Raw genomic sequence first — 22,632 nt, 5'->3', positions numbered from 1 at the left:
CTACAGGAAGCATGTGGAAACCAATGAGTAAGCTCGGCCTTTTCTCCTTGGAACGACAGAGGATAAGAGGTGTCTTGATCGAGGTGTACAAGGTAATGAGAGGCACTGATCGTGTGGATAGTCAGAGGCTTTTCCCCAGGACTGAAATGGCTAGCATGAGTGGGCATAGTTTTAAGCTGCTTGGAAGTAGGTACAGAGGAGATGTCAGGGGTAAGTTTTCTTTTTAAACGCAGAGAGTGGTGAGTGCGTGGAAGTGGTGGAGGCAGAAATGATATGGTCTTTTAAGAGGCTCCTGGATGGGTACATGGAGCTTAGAAAAACAGAGGGCTATGGGTAAGCCTAGGTAGTTCTAAGGTAAGGACATGTTCCGCACAGCTTTGTGGGCCGAAGGGCCTATATTGTGCCGTAGGTTTTCTATGTTTCTAACATCTTCTATCAGCGACAACACTTCAACAAATGTTCTTCAGTGGCTGTAGATCATTTGGAGATATTCTGGGGTCAAAGGCCCAAATTATGCTGGACCTGGCCCATTTCTCAAAGCCAACAGCCACAGTGACTTCCTGCATTATTCTTATCCAATAGATTGGATTGGCTAAGCTGATCATCCATAGCAAAGACTCATTCATAAAATAGACTACAATACAGGTAGGCTTCAGGTAGTGCATCCTAAGGCCTTTCCTTCAGAACACCAAGGTAGCCTTTTCATAGTGTGGAATCCAGTGACAGAAATGAAAGGTTAGATCTGTTACTATCCAATCTGTAGCTTGTACGACTTTCAAACGGAGCAGAAATTAGAGACAAGCTAAAATGCAGGCGGTAGTTAGCCAACAATCCTTACAAAACAGCTGACTAAAGGCAAGTACAAACTGTTCATTAAATGAATGTAAGTCTTTCTTCTGATTTTTAAGATATTTTAAAATGCATTACCTTGCTGCTGCATCATGGTGTTTAGTGATGGTTGCTGGGGTTTGGGAGGTTGCATCCCAGGTGTGAGAAAGTCCAGACTGATATTAACACTTGGATCTGACCAGGTGGAAGGCAAAGATGGCTTGACTACTTTCTGGTTCTCCTGCATATTCTGTGTGGGGATTGCATTAGGCCTTGTCAAAGGTGTGGGTAACATCTGCAAAGGCTGAGAAAGAACATTAGTTTGTTAACTACCATAGAACACTGAAAACTGGATGCATCCCTGCATCTTTTCTCTCTGATCTCCTCAACACTGCTAATTGTCCTGGAATATGCAGTACAAAGCACCATAGGGTAGAAGAACCTAGGGTTAACATCTGATGCACAAGATAACCAGTCATGCAGCCCTTGTTGAAGCTAACTGAAACAGGATCCTCACTTTCTCATTCTATCCCATGGGCTGAACCTGGAAGGAAATGTTGGGCAAGAATAATTTTGAATTGTTTTTCACCACTGCTTAAACATAACCATGAAAAGGAGTGATACAAAGAAGGCTACAGATATTTGGTGAAATATAAGCCACCTAAAGTCCACCTTAGCGAGAGGGGAAGAACATTAAAAAATAAAACAATGCACAAATTAATGGCTGAAATTATTTTAAATCCTTCACAAGTGTAGTATCAAATTGTTTATGTGGTGATTCCAATGTCCTTACTTATCATCTCTCGGATGTGTAAAACTCTCTTTGTTAATTTCTGCCTTCTAGCTTCTCTCTCTTCCAAGTCACTTTATCAGTATATACAGAATATATTTTAAGTCCGAGTTTTTCATTGAAAAATTAAATCACAAAAACAAGTTATAATTGCAACATTACTAACAGACAAAATGCTGGAGGAACTCAGCAGGTAAGGCAGCATCTATGGAAGGAAGCAGATGGCATAGATACTGCTTGACCTGCTGAGCTCTGTTGCATTGTGTGTGTTTTGTTCAAGATTTCCAGCACCTGCAGAATCTTACGTCTATTATTAACAGTTCAACATTATTTCATTCTAGTCCTTTGTGCCCAGTATTACTACAGCTTCAAATGTCAGCTCAGCTACAATTCAATTCTGTTACATGTATCACCCCATATGGTATTAAACAATGCAATCTACCAAGTCCTGTATTGAGAAGAGCAAAATCTGAGACAATTTAAAATATCAGAAATCTTTTGTAAATTCACCATAGCAGAGGAAAAATTAACCATTCAGGTAGAATCTCAAAATAGGGTACCATCTAAAACCAAGGCTTGAACTGTCTTCTATATCTACATTTCCTGATTGATCTAGGTGTTATACTTTATTTTGGCAGTTCTGTCATAGTTGAATTGGCACATAAGGCTTCACGCAGGTCAGGGCATGGGAAATTTATAAAAAGGAGCTTTCACAGGATTTTGGCATTTTTTGGCAGTGCAATTGCAATTCATCAGCAAGGGCAAATAAAAATAAGGTAAGGACAAGTGAAGTGGCCATTCTGTGAGTGGTCCAGTGTTAAAGTGGGAAGGCATTGGCTCATCAAGCTTAGGTAAGATAAGTATCTGGTGAGTTTCTTCTTCATTCATCGTCTGTTAGTACACAGAGCTGGCTCTGGGGCTGCACTGCATCCTTTGTGTAAGATGTGGGAATTCTGGGAGACCTCCAGCCTCCTGGATAACCACATCTGCACTGAACTGCATCTCCTCAGAGAACACGTCAAGGAACTGGAGCTGCAGCTCGATGACCTTTGGCTTATATGGGAAATTGAGATGATAGATAGGAGTTATAAGGAGGTAGTCAGCCCTAAGTTGCAGAGGCAGAAAATGAGTGACTGACAGGAGAGGAAAGGAAAATTGGCAGCTGGTACAAAGTACCCCTATGGTTGTTCCACTCAATAACATGTGTACTGTTTAGGATACTGTTGAGGGGTCAACCTATCGGAAGGAAGCCACAGCAACCAGGTCTCTGGTGTTGTGGCTCCTAAGAGAAGGGAAGCGATGTGGACTACAATAGTGATAGGGGATTCTATAGGTAAGGAAGTAAATATGAGATTCTGTGGATGCTATAGACACCTGGATGGTATGTTGCCCCCCCAGATGCCAGGGTCGGAGACATCTCGGATCAGGTCCACAATATTCTAAAGAGGGAGAATGAAAATTAAGCCTTGCTATGTATTGGCACTAATTACATAGATAAGAAAAGTGGGGAGGTCCTGAGGAAATAATTTAGGGAGCTAGGTAGAAAGCTGAAAAGCAAGATTTCCCAGCAAACTGTACCCAAGGGGTGTCAATAACCTTGTGGGCAGTGTTACTGCTAGAGCTTTTGGGGAGAGTATAAACTAATTTAATGAGGGGGCAGGAACTGGAGTGATAGTATAGGGCTGTTGGTTTACAAGCAGAAGCAGTATGAAGTGAGAATGTCAGGAAGAGATGAGTTGCCGTGTAAAGGGGGGACAAAATCAAGAAGTGTGATGGATACAGGCCTGAAGGTAGGATATTTGTATGCAAGCAGTATACAGAATAAAGTAGATAATTTTGTATTGCACTTAGAAATTGGCAGGTATAACGTTGGGCATCATTGGGTCATGGCTGAAATACTTAAAGAAGATTATAGTTGGGAGCTCAACATCCAAGGATACACATTGCATCCATAAGACAGGCAGGTAGGCAGAGGGGTTGGTGTGGCTCTGTTGGTTAAAAAAAATAACATCCTTAGAAAAAGGTGACATAAGATCAGAAGATGTAGAATCTTTGTTGTTACAGTTAAGGAACTGCAAGGGTAAAATGACCTTTATAGGAGATGTATACAGATGTCTGAACAGTAAGCAGGATGTAGTCCACAAATTACATTGGGAGATAGAAAAGGCACGTCAAAAGGGTAACATTAGAATAGTTATGGGTGATTTCAAAATGTATGTAGATTGGGAAAATCAGGTTGATGCTGGATCCCAAGAGGGGGATTCTGTAGAATGCTTGTAAAATAGCTTTTTAAAGCAGCTTATGATTGAGCCCATTAAAGGATTAGCTATTCTGGATTAGGTGTTATGTAATGAACTGGATTTGATTAGGGACTTTAAGGTAAAGGAACCCTAGGAGACAGTGATCATAACATGTTAGATTTCATCTTGTAATTTGAGAGGGAGAAGCTCAAGTCAGTTGTATCATTATTACAGTGTAAAGGGAATTACAGAGACATGTGAGAGGAGCTGACCAAAATTGAAGGGTAATTGCAGAGCAATAATGGCCATAGTACCAAAGCAATTCTGAAGGCGCAGCATAGATACATTGCAAAAAAGTAGTATTCTAAAAGCAGGATGATACAACTGTGGCTGAAAAGGGAAGTCAAAGCCAACATAGAAGCAAAAGAGAGAACATATAATAGAGCAAAAATAAATGGAAGGTTAGAGGATTGGGAAACTTTTAAAAGCAACATAAGGCTGTGGGGGGGGGGGGAAGAAATGAAATATGAAGGTAAGCTAGCCAACAATATCAAAGAGGATAACATAAGCTTTTTCAGATATACAGTATAAAGACTAAAAGAGAGGCAGGATTATACCGCTAGAAAATTATGTTGGAGAGATAATATCAGAATCAGGTTTATTATCGCCTGCATGTAACATGAAATTTGTTAATTTTTCAGCAGCAGTTCAATGCAATACATAACCTAGCAGAGAGAAAAAAAATAAAAAATAAACAAGTAAATCAATTATACATATACTGAATATATTTTTTAAAACATGCAGAATCAGAAATACTGTATATTAAAAACAAAGTGAGGTAGTGTCCAAAGATTCAATGTCCATTTAGGAACGGATGGCAGAGGGGAAGAGGCTGTACTTGAATCGCTGAGTGTGTGCCTTCAGGCTTCTGTACCTCCTACCTGATGGTAACAGTGAGAACCTGGGTGCTGGAGGTCCTTCATAATGGATGCTGCCTTTCTGAGACACTGCTCCTTGAAGATGTCCTGGGTACTTTATAGGCTAGTACCGAAGATGGAGCTGACTAGATTTATAACCTTCTGCAGCTTCTTTTGGTCCTGTGCAATAGCCCCTCCATACCAGACACTGATGCAGCCTGTCAGAATGCTCACCACGGTACAACTATAGAAGTTTTTGAGTGTATTTGTTGACATGCCAATCTCTTTAAACTCCTAATGAAGAATAGGTGCTGTCTTGCCTTCTTTATAACTACATTGGTATGTTGAGACCAGGTTAGATCCTCAGAAATCTTGACACCCAGGAACTTGAAACTGCTCACTCTCTCCACTTCTGATCCTTCTATGAGGATTGGTATGTGTTCCTTTGTCTTAACCTTCCTGAAGTTCACAATCAGCTCTTTCATTTTACTGACACGGAGTGGTGCCGTAGCAACAACCTGGCACTCAACTAGTTGACATATCTCACTCCAGTACGCCCTCTCGTCACCACCTGAGATTCTGCCAATAATGGTTGTATCGTCAGCAAATTTATAGATGGTATTTGAGCTACGCCTAGCCACACAGTCAAGTGAATATAGAGAGTAGAGCATGGGCAAAGCACACCCCTGAGGTGCGCCAGTGTTGATCGTCAGCGAGGAGGTTGTGTTATCACCAATCCACACAGATTCCGGTTAGGAAGTCGAGGATCCAATTGAAGAGGGAGGTACAGAGGCCCAAGTTCTGCAACTTCTCAATCAGGATTGTGGGAATGATGGTATTAAATGCTGAGGTGTAGTCGATGAACTGCATCCTGATGTAGGTGTTTGTGTTGTCCAGGTGGTCTACAGCTGTGTGGAGAGCCATTGAGATTGCGTCTCCTGTTGACCTATTGTGGTGATAGGCAAATTGCAATGGGAGAACTCCTTGCAGAGGCAGGAGTTCAGTCCAGCCATGACCAACATTTCATCACTGTCGATATGAGTGCTATCGGGTGATAGTCATTAAGGCAGCTCACATTAATCTTCTTACGCACTGGTATAATTGTTGTCTTTTTGAAGCAAGTGGGAACTTCTGCCCACAGCAGTGAGAGGTTGAAAATGTCATTGAATACTCCCGCTATATGGTTGGCACAGGTTTTCAGAGCATTACCAGATACTCTTATCGGGTCTTTCCGCCTCGCAAGGGTTCACTCTCTTTAAAGACAGCCTAACATCGGCTTCTGAGATAAAGATCACAGTGTCATCAGATGCAGCAGGAAACTTCACAGCGTGCATAGAAGGGACTGAGTTCATCTGGTAGTGAAGCATCGCTGGCATTCATGCTATTGGGTTTTGCTTTGTAGGAAGTAATGTCTTGCAGACCCTGCCAGAGTTGCCGTGCATCCGTTGTCACCTCCAACCTCATTCAAAATTGTTTCTTTGCCCTTGAAATAGTCCTCCACAAATCATACCTGGTTTTTTGGTACAGGCCTGGGTCACCAAACTTGAATGCCGAAGACCTAGCCTTCAGCAGACAATGTTCATCCATGGCTTTTGGTTTGGGAAGGTACAGTAAGTCTTTGTGGGCACACACACATCCACACAGGTTTTAATGAAGTTGGTCAAAACTGCAGCACATCCAGGTTTGAAGACGAATCCCTGAATACAGTCCAGATTCAAAGCAGTCCTGTAGGCACTTCCCTTGTCCATACCTTCCTGGTCCTCACTGCTGGTGCTGCAGTCTTCAGTTTTTGCCTATACTCAGGGCGCACAGCTAAGTGATCAGACTTCACGAAGTGAGGGCGTGGAATAGCACAGTAGGCATTCTTGACAATGGTCCAGTGTGTCGTTTCCTCTGGTATTGTAAGTGATCTGTTGATGGTAGTTGCTTAGTGATTTTTTTCAGACTGGCCTGCTTAAAATCTCCCAAAACTATGGTGAAGGCGCTAGGGTGCTCTGATTCGTGCACATTGATCCTATTGCTCAGATCATCTAGCCTGATTGGCATTTGCCTGAGGCAGAATGTAAACTGCTACCAAATTTACCCCAGAGAACTTCCGTGGAAGTTAAAAAGGACGGCACTTTACAGCTAGATATTCCAGGTCTGGTAAGCAGAACTGGGACAGCACTGATATATTTTTGCACCAAGATGAGTTGATCATGAGGCATACTCCTCCACCTCTGCTTTTAAGAGAGTCAGTAGATCTATCCTGACGGTGTCTAGTAAAACCGTTGATCTGTATCACTGCATCCAATAAAGAAGGGGTTCACCAGGATTCCATGAAACAAAGGACACACGCGGTCCTAATGTCATCCTGATTCAGCACTGAGTTCATCAATTTTATTCACCAGAGACTGCACGTTCGCCAACAAGATAGTCAGTATAGGGAGTTTAAATTAACATTTCCACAAACACACTCGTAACCCTGCTCTACACTCGCACTTCCTCTGAGGTGTCCACCATGGGCGCTTCCGACCACAATCAGTGTTGTTTCCCTCAGTTTTAAGCAGTGATAATTCATTTAAGCACATTAAGACACCTTTGTTGACTGTTCTGACTTAGATGCAGTTGTGCTATTTAGCTGTATCAGGCTGAAACAGGAATATTTAATCGTATCCATTGCGAGTACTGTTGCTACTCGAATCGCACAATAATGGCGGGGGGGAGCAAATAAATAGCAGATGAACTGAGCAATCAGTCTTTACTCTGGAAGACACAAGCAGTATGCCAGCACCTATAGTTTTGTTGATGATAGAAACATTGTTGGCAGAATGTCAGATGGTAACGGAAGGGCATACAGGAGCGATATATACCAGTTATTTGAGTGGTATCACAGCAACAACTTTGCGCTCAACATCAGTAAGATGAGAGCTGACTGTGGACATCAAGGGTAAGACAAGGGAACACAAACCAATCCTCATAGAAGGATCGGAAGTGGAGAGTGAGCAATTTCAAGTTCCTGGGTGTGAATATATCTGAGGACCTAACTTGGACGCAACATATTGGTGCAGCTATAAAGAAGGCAAGACAGCGACTATATTTCAAAAGGAGTTTGAAGAGATTCAGTTTTTTAACTAAAACACTTGAAAACTTCAACAAATGTACCATGGAAAGTATTCTGCCTGGCTATATCACTGTCTGGTGGGGGGCACTGCACAAAATCGAAGTAAGTTGTGGAAAATTGTAAAATTAGTCAGTTCTAACATGGTACCAGCCTCTATAGTATCCAAGATAACTTCAAGGAGCGGTGCCTTAGGAAGGTGACGTCCATCGTTAAGGACCTCCATCACCCAGAACATGCTCTTTTCACACCATTACTGTCGGGAAGGAGGACAGAAGTCTGAAGGCACACTCTCAGCAATTCAGGAACAGCTTCTTTACCTCTGTCATCTGACTTCTAAATGGACATTGAACCTATGAACATTACCTCACTACTTTGTTATTTTGCACTAACTTAACTATTTAATAGACATATTCTTAATGTATTTCAGTTTTTTCCTCTATATCTATTTCATTGTACTGCTGCCATAAAGTTAACAAATTTCACAACATACCCTAGTGACATTAAATCTGATTCTGAAGCTTGAGAGTGTCGGTGGTAGAAATGAGTTCAGTTGTTATTTCTAGGGAGAAGGTGCTTGGAAACTAAAAGGTCAGAAGGTACTTAAGTCACCTGGACCAAATGGACTACACCTCAGGTTTCTGAAAGAGGTAGCTGAAGAAATTGTGAAGGCATTAGTAATGATCTTTAAAGAATTTTGGAATGGTTCCAGATGACTTGAAGATTGCAAAGCCACTCCACTCTTCAAAAATGGAGGAGAACGGAAATTACAGGCCAGTTAGCCTGACTTCAGAGGTTGGGAAGATCTTGGTGGCAATTGTTAAGTATGTGATTTCAGAGTACTTGGAGACCTATGGTAAAGATCAGCATGGCTTCCTTAAGGGAAGCTCTTGCCTGACAAACCTGTTAGAATCCTTTGTGGAAATAAGCAGCATAAACATAGGAAAATCAGTGGATGCTGTATATTTGGATTTTCAGAAGACAAAGTCCTGCATGAGGCTGCTTAATAAGATAAGAGCTCAGAGGTGGGAATAAAGGGAGCCTTTTCTGGTAGGGGCTGGTGTTGAGACCATTTCTTTTTACGTTATGTGCGGACATAGGTGGAGAGGAAGAAATCAGAATCAGGGAGGCTGCAGAAGGACTTGGACAGATTATGAGAATGGGCAAAGGAGTGGTAAATGGAATACAGTGTCGGGAAGTGTATGATCATGCACTTTAGTAGAAGGAATAAAACTATAAACTATTTTTTAAATGGAGAAAACATTCAAAAATCTAAAGTACAAAGGGCTTGGGAATCCTTGTGCAGGATCCACTCCAGGTTAGTTTGTAGGTTGAGTCAATGGTGAGGAAGCCAACTGCACTGTTAGCATTCATTTCCAGAGGACATGAATATAAAAACAAGCTGAAGCATTATAAGGCACTGATGAGGCCTCACTTGCAGTATTTAGAGCAGTTTTGGGCCCCTTGTTGAAGAAAGGATGTGCTGATATTTGACAGAGTTCAGAGGAGGTTCATGAGAATTATTCTGGGAATGAAAGGCTTCTTGGATAAGGGGCAATTGATGGCTCTTAGTCTTTACTTGATGAAATCTAGAACAATGATGGGATGGGGGGGGGGGGGAGTCTGGGAGTCTCATTGAAAATTATCAAATGTTGAAAGGTCTATATAGAGTAGATGTGGAGAGAATGTTTCCTATGGTGAGAGAATCTAGAACTAGAAGACACAGCCTTAAAAGAGAGAGGTGTCTATTTAGAATGGAGATGATAAGGAATTTGTTTAACCAGAGGATGGTGAATCTGTGGAATTCATTGAAACATGTAATATGGCTGTAGACGCCATTTATGGCAGAGGTTGACAGGCTCTTGATTAGTCAAGGCAAGAAAGGTTATGGGGAGAATATAGGAGAATGGGTTTAAGAGGGAAATGGATTTGCCATGATGTAATGGCAGAGTATATTAGATGGGCCAAATAGCATAATTCTGCTCCTATGTCTAATAGTCTTTGAGATCCCTACATTTTTTGCCTCTGTTAACAACTCTTAACAATAATATGGCTGCCATTACTAGCACTTCAGAACTAGCAATAAGCACTTCTGGACATGACCTTTTATATTTATTCATAAGGAGTTGGACCAGCCAGGCGAATTCCAACCTACATGACTGTAACAACTGATCACAAGCTTGTACTCACCTGGGACCTGGACATGGGCATACTGGTTCCAGTGTTAGGTAAGGTGTTGTTAGCTGACATAGCAAAGTTCAAGCTCTGGGATGAGGTCATGGTTGACTGCATACCAATATTCAGATCAAACAGCTCCATAGTAGCTGCAGGAGGTTGGACAACAGCATGCTGCATATTATTGTAAAGGTCCCCACTTGACATATTGGCCTGACCGGACTGGGCTTGGTTGAAGGCACTCCATTCACCAAAATCAGCACTGCTACTAGCTGAAGTGCCTACAACAAAAAGGGTAATATTGAGCAAGCTTAGCAGATCAAAAAACTAGAGTCAATACAGACTTGACATGCTCACATCTCCAGATAATATCTCTTCCAGACTATATGCTCCTGCAGTTTATTTGCTTATATCAAGGTAGCACAGTACTGTGTCAAAGCTATAGATTAATTTTTCACACCCTGATTTAAATATTTTTGTGAAGTTGAATTTTTCCCTTCTTAATAGAGCCAATAAATGGGAAAACTGTTTTAAAATTTTAGGTGTATTAGTTTCTTGCAGGTAGTGAGATGGAGACAAGTTTCTATCAAAGGATGTGTAAGATGCTCCTTCCCTCCACGAGCCTGCAGATCATCCTTGAGCAAGGTCTATCACCTGCTTTGCTCCGCAATCAAGATTACGTGAAGCTAGGGGAGCAAGTGATTGATGGATGGTTGTTTGAGCAGCTGGTGCATATCACAAACTCTGGTTATGTGACCACTGACACCAGACAATCTGAAGGGTATTGATAATGGCTGGGGTCACCTGTCCTGTAAAGACACTGTCCAGAAGATGGCAACTGCAAACCACTCCTGTAGAAAAGATAGTCAAGAACAATCACTGTCATGAAAAGACCACCATTGCCTACATCACTCAAAGTGGCACATAATGAACGATTAGTTTCCATTTGTATTTTTTTCCATTTTATATTACAACTGAATAGTTATACTTTCAGAACAATGGATGACTCCTCTTTGGAATAGGCTGTGACAGGGAATGAATGCAACTTTAAATTCCATTTGCCAAATGGCATGTTAAATTGAAACCCTGCTTAATCATATAAGCATTATTCTCAAGGTACTAATTTTAAACTGCAAGAAACTCTCCAGGTATGTAAACATTTCTCACTCATACACACAGCCATGTACAGATTATTAATCCTTATTTCTGGTGGAAAGTGAGGAGCAAAACAGTAACTGTAAAACATAAGCGGAGGGAGATGGAAGTGAGGAGATTGTGAGTGAATTCAAATATACTCGGAATCAGTATTACAGTAACAAAAACAAGCTGGTTTGAGTGGATAATTTCCATAAATCTCTATTGAAGGATCTTAAACAAAATTTGGACTGAACTGTTCTGTCAGTAAAGCTGCCCTAACTGCAAACTACCAACTCACAGGATTCCATAACTAAGTAAAGCAAAAATCATTTTTGCCAGTATTTGTCAGAATCACTTTGCTTCAAATCCGGAGCGTTTATTTCCAAGTAATTACAGGTTGCATTGCTATTAATTTTAACAATTGCAGGAACAGCTAACCCGAGTCATCGACCCATTTAACAAAATCTGAGTGCAAAACGAGTAAATTAATCACGAATAAAAACAGCATCTGCTAACCATCATTTTCCGACAGTATATTTCAGATGGAATTAAAGACCAAATGTTCTCACTCCTCAAAATAATTGCCCAGGTTAAATACTGCCCTTTCCAGCAATGCTCCTATGTGAAGTATCAGGTACATACACTAGGACAATCTGAATTAGTTTCCACCAAGTATCTCCAGCACATAAAATTCGAAAAACCTCCAACAAGAGAAGTTAACAGATAATTTGCTTTACTCTCCACAATAAAAAAAACACATCTGGGTCAATTGTAACACCCAAAGTTGCTTGATTGCTGTTGGAGCTTGATTTGGTGAGGCCGAAGTATCATGTGTAGGATCTTTTCAGTATGTTTCTGTATAACCACTGGAGATGTATTTTACATGGAGTTGCGTGGGTGCAGAGTGAGTGAAGGGGAGAAAGGATGAAATCAAATGACCCCTAACTATTACATTCCTATAAGCCCCTTTGGAAGTAAACATAAACAAAAATTCAAGTGTTTCAAGTAGTTTCATATTTTAAATCAGAAAGCTTCAAATTTTGCACAACATTCTTGTCAGGAAAATATCATGGTACGTACTACTGTGAATCAGTGATTTTTTGTTGCGGTTTAGGCCTGTACTAAAGACACAGTTATGGTATGGGGAATTTTCAGCTCCCAGCATATAGCAACCTTTTCCAACAGCAGTCTCCCATATCCCTAGATATTCCTTTGCTTTAAATACTTTTGCATAAAACATCCAACTGCCTCTATTCAGTGTACCCCATGGCAAAGCTTTTCCGCATTTCATTACAGGCTGAGTACCTCTTATCCGAATACTTGGAGATGGAAGTGTTTCAGATTTTGGAATATAGAGTTGCAAGAGTTTATGGACCCTTTGGAATTATGTGGTTTTCTGCATTAATTACTCAAAAAATGTGCTTTGATCTTCACCTAGGTCACAATAATACACAAGCACAATCTGCCTAAACTAATAACATGCAAGCAATTGTACCTTTCATGTCATATTGAACGTATTGTTCAATCATTCACTGTTCAGGCTGGGAAAAGTATGTGAACCCTTCTATATAATAACTGGTAGAACCTCCATTAGCAGCAGTAACCTTCACCAAACATTTCCTGTAGCTGCTGATCAAACTTGCACAATAGTGAGGAGGAATTTTAGATCATTCCTCTATACAAAACTGCTTCAGTTCATCAATGTTTCTAGGATACCTTGTATGAACTGCCCTCTTCAGGTTATGCCACAGCATCTCAATTGGATTAAGATGTGGACTCTGACTTGGCCATTCCAAAACAGGAATCATCATCATTTTTCTTTCAAAAAAAAAAGTCTGTTGTTGATTTACTCTTGCGTTTCTGATCATCGTCTTGTTGCATCATCCAACTTCTATTAAGCTTAAGGTGATGGATTGCTACCTTGACAATCTCCTGTAAAATGTCTTGATACAATTTTGAATTCATTATTTCCTCAATGATTGCAAGCTGTCCAGTCCCCAAGGCAGCAAAGCACCTCCAAACTATGATGCTCCTTCCATCAGGCTTCACAGTCGGGATGAGGTTTTGGTGTTGGTGTGCAGTATCCTTTTTCCTCCAAACATAGCAGTGTGCATTTCTGCCAAGTTGTTCAACTTTTGTCTCATCTGTCCACAGAATGTTGTCCCAGAAGAATTGTGGAACATCCAGGTGACCTTTTGTAAACTTGAGATGTGCAGCAATATTATTTTCGGAGAGCAGTGGTTTTCTTCAGTGTCCTCCATGAATACCATTCTCGTTGCCTTTCTTATAGAGGACAAATACACAGACATATCAGCAAGTTCAAGAATAAGTTTCTTCAAGTCCTTCGCTGTTACCCTTGGGTTCTGTTTCACCTCCTTCAGTATTGCACATTGTGCTTTTGGTGTCATCTTTGCAGGATGCCTGCTCCTAGGGAGAGTAGCTACTGAATTTCCTCCATTTGTAGGTAAATTTCTCTTACTGTGGATTGACTAACACTCAGTTCTTTAGAAATGCTTTTGTAGCCTTTTCCAGCTTCATGCTTTGGAAAGTTGCTTTGATCGAGGCATGGTGCACATAAACAGGTTGCTCTTGAGAAGAGCAGGCTCCATCAGTAACTTTACAATTACTTGGTTTTCTGCATTAATTATAAAATGTGGTATCACCTTCATCTAAGTCACAAAAATAGACAAACAGAAACTGCCTAAACTAACAATACACAGACAACTGTATTTCTTCCCACCAATATTGAGTACACCATTTAAACAATGATAGTCTAGGTTCAAAATTGTGTATGAACCACTGGGGTCATGCCTTCTACAAAAGTTATCTGGAGTCAGATGATCCAATCAGTGAGATGAGATCAGAGGTATGAATTGCAGAGGTGCCCTGCCCTATAAAAAAAGACACAAAGTCAGGTTACTGACAAAGCCTGCTCTTCTCAAGAAAGACCTGTTTATGTACACTATGTCTCGATCAATGCAACTTTCATAGGACGTTAGAAGAATAATTGTGGAGATGCATCAAGTTGGAAAAGGCTACAAAAGCAGTTCTAAAGACCTGAGTGCTCATCAGTGCTCAGTAAGAGAAATTGTCAGCAAATGGAGGAAATTCAGTACTGTTGGTACTGTCCATAGGTGTGGGCTTTCTGCAAAAATCACACCAAAAGCACAACTTGCAATGTTGAATGAGATGTATAAGAACCCAGGGCTAATAGCAAAAGACCTGCAGAAATCTCTAGAACTTGCTAAAGGATCTGTTTGTGTGTCCACTATAAGAAAAACACTGTACAAGAATGCCGTTCATGGAAGGACACCATGGAGGAAAATACTGTTCTCCAAAAAAAAATAATTGCTGCACGTCTCAAGTTTGCATAAGTTCACCTGGATGTTCCACACCGCTTCTGGGACAAGGTTCCATTGACAGATCAGACAGATGTTGAACTTCTTGGCAGAAATGCACACCATTATGTCTGAAAGAAAAAGGGCACTGAACACCAACAACAAAACCTTATCCCAGCTGTGAAGCATAATGGAAGCAGCTGCTTTGGGGCTGCTTTGCTGCTTCAGGACCTAGACAGTTTGCAATTGTTGAAGGAACAATGAATTCAAAATTGCATCAAGAAAGACATCTTACAGGAGAATGTCAGGGGAGTGATCCGACACCTGACGCTTAATACAAGTTGGATGATGCAAAACAATTATTTGAAACACAAGAGTTTATCAAGAAAAGAAAGGCTTAAAAAGAAGAAAATTCATGTTTTGGAATGGCCAAGTTACCAGAGTCCAGTCTTTAACCGAATTGTGATGCTGTGGCATGACCTGAAGAATGCTGTTTATGCAACGTATCCCAGAGTCATTGATGAATGGAAACAGTTTTGTATGATCAGTGTTACATACCCACAGTTTGAACATGGGACAGTGGGATGATGTAATGGTCTTGTGAGTGGGATGATGTAATTGAGTAGCTTATGAGCATGATGTAATTGTCTTGTGATGGTGGGGTGATGTAATTTTCCCACTGGTGTGAGGTCACATGATGGCATGTTCCAACAGGTATATAAGGGGAAGCCCCTGTTGTCACGCGGGTAGTTCATTAGTTAGTTTTGCTGTGTATTCGTCCCATGACGCAGTTTCGTTTTAAAGTGGAGTTTTTACTTCCTATTGTAAGGTGCAAACTGTTGTGCCAGCAGTTTCATCAATCGTTACCAATTTTTGTTTGTACACCTTGTTTTACCTCTACAGTCTAGTATTGGAAAGTGAAGACCTTACCAAAGTACGGGAACCCAAATGACTGAGTAAAGTTGGTGTTGTTCGGCGATTTTGTAAAGGATTGACCTTATTGAATCTTCGTTCAGGAATAGTAACCTGTATCTGAGATAACCCCTGCAAGATCAGGAAGGTTTGTGCAGTGTTCACCCTCCAGCAGAAAGGTCAGTTCCTTTAAGCCATTTTATTTCCTTCATTGTGAATCCTTTGGACAAGGCACCTTTCAGCTGTGATCAGTAACGTCACGTCTTCGAAGAAATCAGTTTTCAGGGAAGTCCCTCTTTACTGACTACATAAATCACTTGGACTTTTGGATTTACCACTTTAAGACTGTGTTCGCATATACCTCTTTAAGAACTATTCCAGAGTTTGGCTGTTTGTTGAATTGCCGTATAGCAGTTAACTTCTGGTTAAGTTAGTCGTTTGTTTACTTTTCACTTTTGTTGAGCAGGGTTTAATAAATGTTTGTTTGTTTATAAAACCAGACTAAATTTAATATGCTGTGTTGCGAATGTCGCAACATTAGTTTCTACAGGAAACGTTTGGTGGAGGCTACTGCTGCTAAGGAGGTTCTACCAGTTATTAAATACAAGGATTCACATACTTTTTCCAGCCTGGACTGTGAATGATTAAACAATGTGTTCAATAAAGACATGAAAAGTACTTAAAAGTTCTTAAAGAGGTAAATCCAAAAGTCCAAATGATTTATACAGTCAGGCGAGACTTCCCTGAAAACTCATTTCTTCGAAGACGTGACTTTACTGCTGATCCCAGCCGAAAGGTGCCTTGTCCAAAGGACTCACGATGAAGGAAATAAAATGGCTTAAAGTTTGTGTGTTATTAGTTTGGGCAGATTATGTTTGTCTATTATTGTGACTTAGATGAAGATTAGACCACATTTTATGAGTTATTAATGCAGAATACAAGGTAACAGCAAAAGAGTTCACAAATATTTTTCTTGCTACCGTCCATCTGCAAACACACCATTCCAAACAATTTTGAAATCCCTCTTGGATCTCACCTTGTTACCTGCACATGGATTTGCTATCAAAGGAAAATATAATAGTAATGATGTCAGAGTCAAAGAACACTACAGCATAGAAACAGGCACTTTGGCCCATCTACATGCCAAACTATTATTCAATCTTGTCCCGTTGACCTGCACCTGGCCGTATCTCTCCTTTTCTTTCTCATTCATGCACTTATCCAAATTTCTCTTAAACGTTGAAATAGAACTCCTATTCATCACTTCCGCTGACAGCTTGTTCCATGCTGTCAACACGCTCTGAGTGAAGTTTCTCCTCATGTTGTCCTTAAGCAATTCATTATTCACCTTTAACCTATGACCTCTAGTTCCAGGCACACAACATCAATGGAAAATGTCTGCTGGCATTTACCTGATCTATACCTCTCATAATTTTGCATATATAATAGCCCAAAACAATTCAACCTTTCCCTGTAACTCAGGCCCTCAATTACGGCAAAATCCTTGTACATTTCACCTGCATTCTTTCAATCTTATTGATATCTTTCCTGTAGGTAGGTGAAAGATACCTACCTACACCTGCATCTTCCTCATCAAAAGAACCAATTTCCTTTTGTTCAGAACAATCAGTGTAGTCGTAGTGGAAAACTAGATGGCACTTCAATGGAATGGTGGTGAGCATGGAATAGGTGTCTAAATATTATTGAAAGAGAGTTATAAAGGGACATTTTAAGATGCATTGAAGTTTACTGAAGGCACCACTCTGAATAATGGAATGATGAAATGACCAGAACTGCATACAATACTCCAAATTAGGTCTTAATGTTTTATACAACTTCAACATAAATCTCAGAGTCCTGTACTTTTAATTTATGCAGGCAAATCTGCCAAAAGGTTTCTTTACAATCCTACTACCGGTGATGCCACTTTCAAGGAATTAAGAATCTGTATTCCCAGACTCCTTTGTTCTACCATATTCCTTAGTGATTTACTTCCAAAGTGCACAACCTAACACGTCTATGTTAAATTTCATCTGCCATTTTTCATCTTATTTTTTTCAGATGGTCCAGATCTTGCTGCAAGCTTTGATAGACTTTCTCACTGTCCAATACACCCCCAGTCTTGGTGCCATCTGCAAATCTGCTGATCCAATTTATCAATTATCACCCTGATCCTCTTAAGTGTAGTCTTGCATTTCTTATGATCCTCAAGTATGCTACGCACCTCCTTCTTCTTAACCAGGGTCCTCATGACCCTTTGAAAACCACGGTTCCTTAAACATATTAGGTTTTCTGAACTCTGAAAATTTCACTTTTGAAGGCTTTCTACTTAACAAGTGTACCTATGTCAGACTTGCCAGATCCTTTCCAATACCATGAAAATTGCCTTTTCTCAATCTCAGCCCTAGGACCAGACCTATCCGTCATTACAATTATATTAAAACTAATTGAATTACAACCACTAGATCCAAAGTGTTCCCTTACACACACTTTTGTCACCTCTCCTGTCTCATTCCTTAACAGGGACATTTTCCCTGACCAGCAATACCACCAATCCCCCTTTAATCCCACCCGCTCTATGTCTAAAACAACAGAACCTTGGAACATTGTGCTATCAGTTCTGCCCTTACCGCAACCAATTCTCAATAGCAGCTACAATGTTCTAATTTCATGTGCTGATTCATGGAGTCAGATTCAATATCACTGGTATATGTTGTGAAACATAGTTAGTGGGAGCAGTACTTTGCAAAACATAATAATAAAAATGATAAATTACTATACATAAAATAGGTAGTGCAAAAAGAAAAGGAAAAGAAAAAATACTGAGGTAGTATTTATATGTATATTGTCCATTCAGAAATCTGATGGCAGAGTGGAAGAAGCTGTTTCTGAAATGCTGAGTGTGTCTTCAGGCTCCTACATGTACCTCCTCCTTGATGGTAGCAATGAGAAGAGGGTATGTCCTGAGTAATATGGGTCCTTAATGATGGTTGCTGCCTTTTTGAAACATCGCCTTTTGAAGGTGGTCTAAGCTTATCCACTTTACTTACAATACTCCTTACATTGAAAAAAATACATAACATTATTCCCAGTATACTCAACCTTTTGAGTCCTGTCTTTGTATGTAGGCTTAACATCTTTTCCTATAATCCATTATACTCCATTATACACCATGTCACTCTGGATCCCACCCCACTGCAACTCTAAACTGAAACGCTGTATGTAAGGCAGAAATTTACAAAAAGCAGCTTAGAATTCAAATTTAAAAAAAAAGTATGACCATCAAGATCAAGAAATTGTTTTACAAAATTATACATGTAACTGGATTATTCTACTTTACACTTCTGCTGTGCTAAGGTGCTAAGGTATTCATTAGTTTATATACAGTTGGAAAAATAATTTTTAAAGTTCAAAAGTAAAAGGAATATATCATTTACATAATTCACTATATCCTTCTCAATCCTAGGATTTTAAAACTCTTAATCTTATTTCCACATCTTTCCATGGCTTTACTACTCCTTAGCTTTGAAACTTCCTCCAGTCTTCGATTCACTGAGGAATACAGTTTTCCAGACATGACCCTACGTACCCATTTCATCATTCCATTATTCATAGTGGTGCCTTCAGTAAACTTCAATGCATCTTAAAATGTCCCTTTATAACTCTCTTTCAATAATATTTAGACACCTATTCCATGCTCACCACCATTCCATTGAAGTGCCATCTAGTTTTCCACTACGACTACACCGATTATTCTGAACAAAAAAAAGGAAGTTGGTTCTTTTGATGAGGAAGATGCAGATATTCCCTTACTTGATTTTTCCTTCCATTAATATTACTCCTCTCTCATTCAATGATTTCTCAAGAGATATTTATTGCTTTGTCTGCAAGACCATACTTACTGTGAATGTCAGTGTTCTACAAAAGCAGGCACTTGTAATTGTAAATTTCACAAGGTGTCAATGGAAGGGAACATTCCAGGATATTTCCACCAGCTCCTACCTCCATTACTGCTGACAGCAGCAGCATCCTCACTCTAGGCAGTAGACATAACCTAATCCAGTTCAGAGATCAAACCTGGTCTCATTGTTCAACAAGGCTTAGGACCACTGAGCAGTATTCTCAATGATTATTAGGGAAGGGGTAGAACAGAGCAGGAGGAAAGATGCAAAGATAAACAGAATTCAGATGACTTCTTTTGCAGTTGTGCAAAATCAATTGTTGATCAAGTCAAATACACTCATTTTACCAGAGTGAAACTCAAGACACTTGCTGGACAAATAATCAGCTTTGAGCTGTCTTTTCCTGTATTAATTTAGAGACCGCACAGCACTAGTAATAGCCCCTTCGGAAATCATTTCTCAAAGAAGATTAATCATAGCTGAACACTTTCAGTCCCTTTAGGAATCATTTTTCAAATTTGATTAATCCTTTTGTAACACTCATGGTCCCTCTAGAAATAACATTCAACCTAGATTAATCATTTTTGAATGGTTATGAGGCCTTAAAAGCATTTAGGTTATATAAACCTATTATAAATATATACATCAAGTAGCATTTAAAACTATGTACGTAGAATTGCACAAAATGAACACGAAGAAAATCATCTTCCCGAGACTAATCATTATATATATTAAAATTATTAACACTGGATTCTTAATAAGCACAATATGCAAGATTAGTCATGGACTTATGAATTATAAGTTTCTCTCCTTCGCAACTCCCCACAGCCCACCAACTCACTTTCTTTCTCCTCATCAATTTCAACATTAAGTATTTCTGAATGGTTGCTGTCAGATTAGATTTTTTTAAAAAAGAAATGTACTTAAAAGGTATGAGTACTGTAACTAGTCAAATGCAGGATTTAACATTTTTAAATGAGACAAGGTTCATTAATCTTTTACTGTGTGCTGGCAGCGTCTACTTGATAGGCCTATACACATAATTATCACCTGGAAGCAAACTGGTAGGCTATAATCTAATGCTGCAGAATGAATTAGATGCTGCATACTAGGTTCCCCCCAGCACCTGGATTTACTGCTCTCTTTCATGAGTACATATGATGCACTATAGGAACTAAAGCTGTGGAAAAGTAGACTATTCTGCTGCTGTGTGCAGTGAATGTGTTCAGAAGAATGACACTGTAATGATTTTATAGTTGGCTTCTAAAGATGTTTTTATTTTGAAGAGCTGAGTAAAATTCTAGTGGTGCAAAATCTCAATGATTGCAGTGACAAGAGAAACTCAAATTTAAGACTGTTTTGGTGATAATTTTAAAGATGCTATTCTCAGCAAAACCTTTTAGAGCAACAATGAATCTGAATCAGAATCAGAATTAGAATCAGGTTTATTACCACTGGCATGTGTCGTGAAATTTGTTAACTTAGCAGCAGCAGTTCAATGCAATACATAATATAGAAGAAAAAATAAAATAATTGATAAATAAGTAAATCAATTACAGTACAGTCGGCCCTCCTTATCTGCAAGGGATTGGTTCCGGGACCCCTCGCGGATATCAAAAAATGTGGATGCTCAAGTCCCTTATTTAACCTGTCTCAGTGCAGTGGACGTAATTCTGAATCTGCAGTGTTTCTGTTCACGAAAATAATCACGATTGAAATTAAAGTGGAAATAATAAAGCGATCGGAAAGAGGTGAAACACCATCGGTCATTGGAAAAGCGTTAGGCTATGTCGGTCATTGACCGGAACAATTTTAAGGATAAAGTGAGAAAGGGCCTGCCCCGATGAAAGCTACAATTATCACTAAGCAACGCAATGGTTTAATTATTGGGTTTTGGGTTTTTGATCCTCCCAAAGCTAAAACATACATTCTTAAGTGTATTATATGCATAGAAAGGTAAGATATATACTATATACTACGACAAACGTTTGACTAACGCTAAATAATACCAGATGTACCTGTTCTGACTTACTTAGTAAGTGAACTTCCGATTTTTTCGATCCCGATCCACGATAACTCATGAACATCCTCCCGCATACTCATGTCTAGATTACTTATAATACCTAATACATGCTATTATACCTAAATGCTATATAAAATAGTTGTTATACTGCATTGCTTAGGGAATAATGACAAGGGAAAAAAGCCTGTACATGCTTGAACAACAAGTGCTGGAAGAGCACTTCTGGGTTTTCTCGATTCGTGGTTGGTTGAATTCATGGATGCAGAACTCGTGGATAAGGAGGGCTGACTGTATACATATATTGAATAGATTAAAAATTGTGCATAAAACAGAAATAATATATTAAAAAAGTGAGGTAGGGTTCATGTCCATTTGGAATCAGATGGCAGAGAGGAAGAAGCTGTTTCTGAATTGCTGAGTCTGTGCCTTCGGGCCAGGGTACCTCCTACCTGATGGTAACAGTGAGAAAAGGGCATGCCCTGTGCTGGAGGTCCTGCCTTTCTGAGACACCACTCCTTGGAAGATTACCTGAGTACTCTGTAGGCTAGTACCCAAGATGGAGCTGACTAAATCTACAACCCTCGGCAGCTTCTTTTGGTCTTGTGTAGTACTAGCCCACACCCCCATACCTGACAGTGATGCAGCCTGTCAGAATGCTCTCCACTGTTCATCAATAGAAGTTTTTAAATGTATTTGTTGACATACCAAATCTCTTTAAACTCCTAATGAAGTATAGTTGCTGTCTTGCCTTCTTTATAACTGCACTAGTGTGTTGGGACCAGGTTAGATCCTCAGATCTTTGCATCCAGGAACTTGAAACTGCTTACTCTCTCCACTTCATTTATCAAATCCCTGTATGAGGATTGGCATGTATTCCTTCGTCTTACCTTTCCTGATGTCCACAATCAGCTCCTTCGTCTTGCTGACATTGAGTCCAAGGCTGTTGCTATGACACCACTCCACTAGTTGGCATATCTCACTCCTGTATGCACTCTTGCATCCGTCTGAGATTCTACCAACAATGGTTGTATCATCAACAAATTTATAGATGGTACTTGAGCTATGACTAGCTACAAGGTCATGGGTATAGAAAAAGTAGAACAGTGGGCTAAGTACACACCCCTGAGGTGCACCAGTCTTGATCGTCAGCGAGGAGGAGATGTTATCACCAATCTGCACAGACAGTGCTCTTCCAGTTAAGAAGTTGAGCATCCAATTGCAGAGGGGAATACAGAGGCCCAGGTTCTGTAACTTTTCAATCAGGATTGTG

The 22,632-nt window shown here is 39.9% G+C and overlaps 1 protein-coding gene across 1 annotated transcript in view; it reads right to left on the bottom strand.

Annotated features, from left to right (window-relative positions):
• Window positions 1-22,632, bottom strand: part of clint1a (clathrin interactor 1a) — a 199,759-nt gene that overhangs the window by 11,089 nt on the left and 166,038 nt on the right. Inside the window, exons 10-11 of the mRNA XM_059989986.1 lie at window positions 10,066-10,331; window positions 928-1,132 (exon numbers count right to left, since the gene is read on the bottom strand). Of these exons, the coding sequence (XP_059845969.1) occupies window positions 928-1,132; window positions 10,066-10,331 (471 nt within the window). The remainder of the gene's footprint in view (window positions 1-927; window positions 1,133-10,065; window positions 10,332-22,632) is intronic.

Source organism: Hypanus sabinus, chromosome 15 (assembly GCF_030144855.1).
Source record: "Hypanus sabinus isolate sHypSab1 chromosome 15, sHypSab1.hap1, whole genome shotgun sequence".
Taxonomy (NCBI): Eukaryota; Metazoa; Chordata; class Chondrichthyes; order Myliobatiformes; family Dasyatidae; genus Hypanus; species Hypanus sabinus.
The sequence above is the reverse complement of the archived record's forward strand: the minus strand, read 5'-3'. Positions and strand labels throughout refer to the sequence as shown.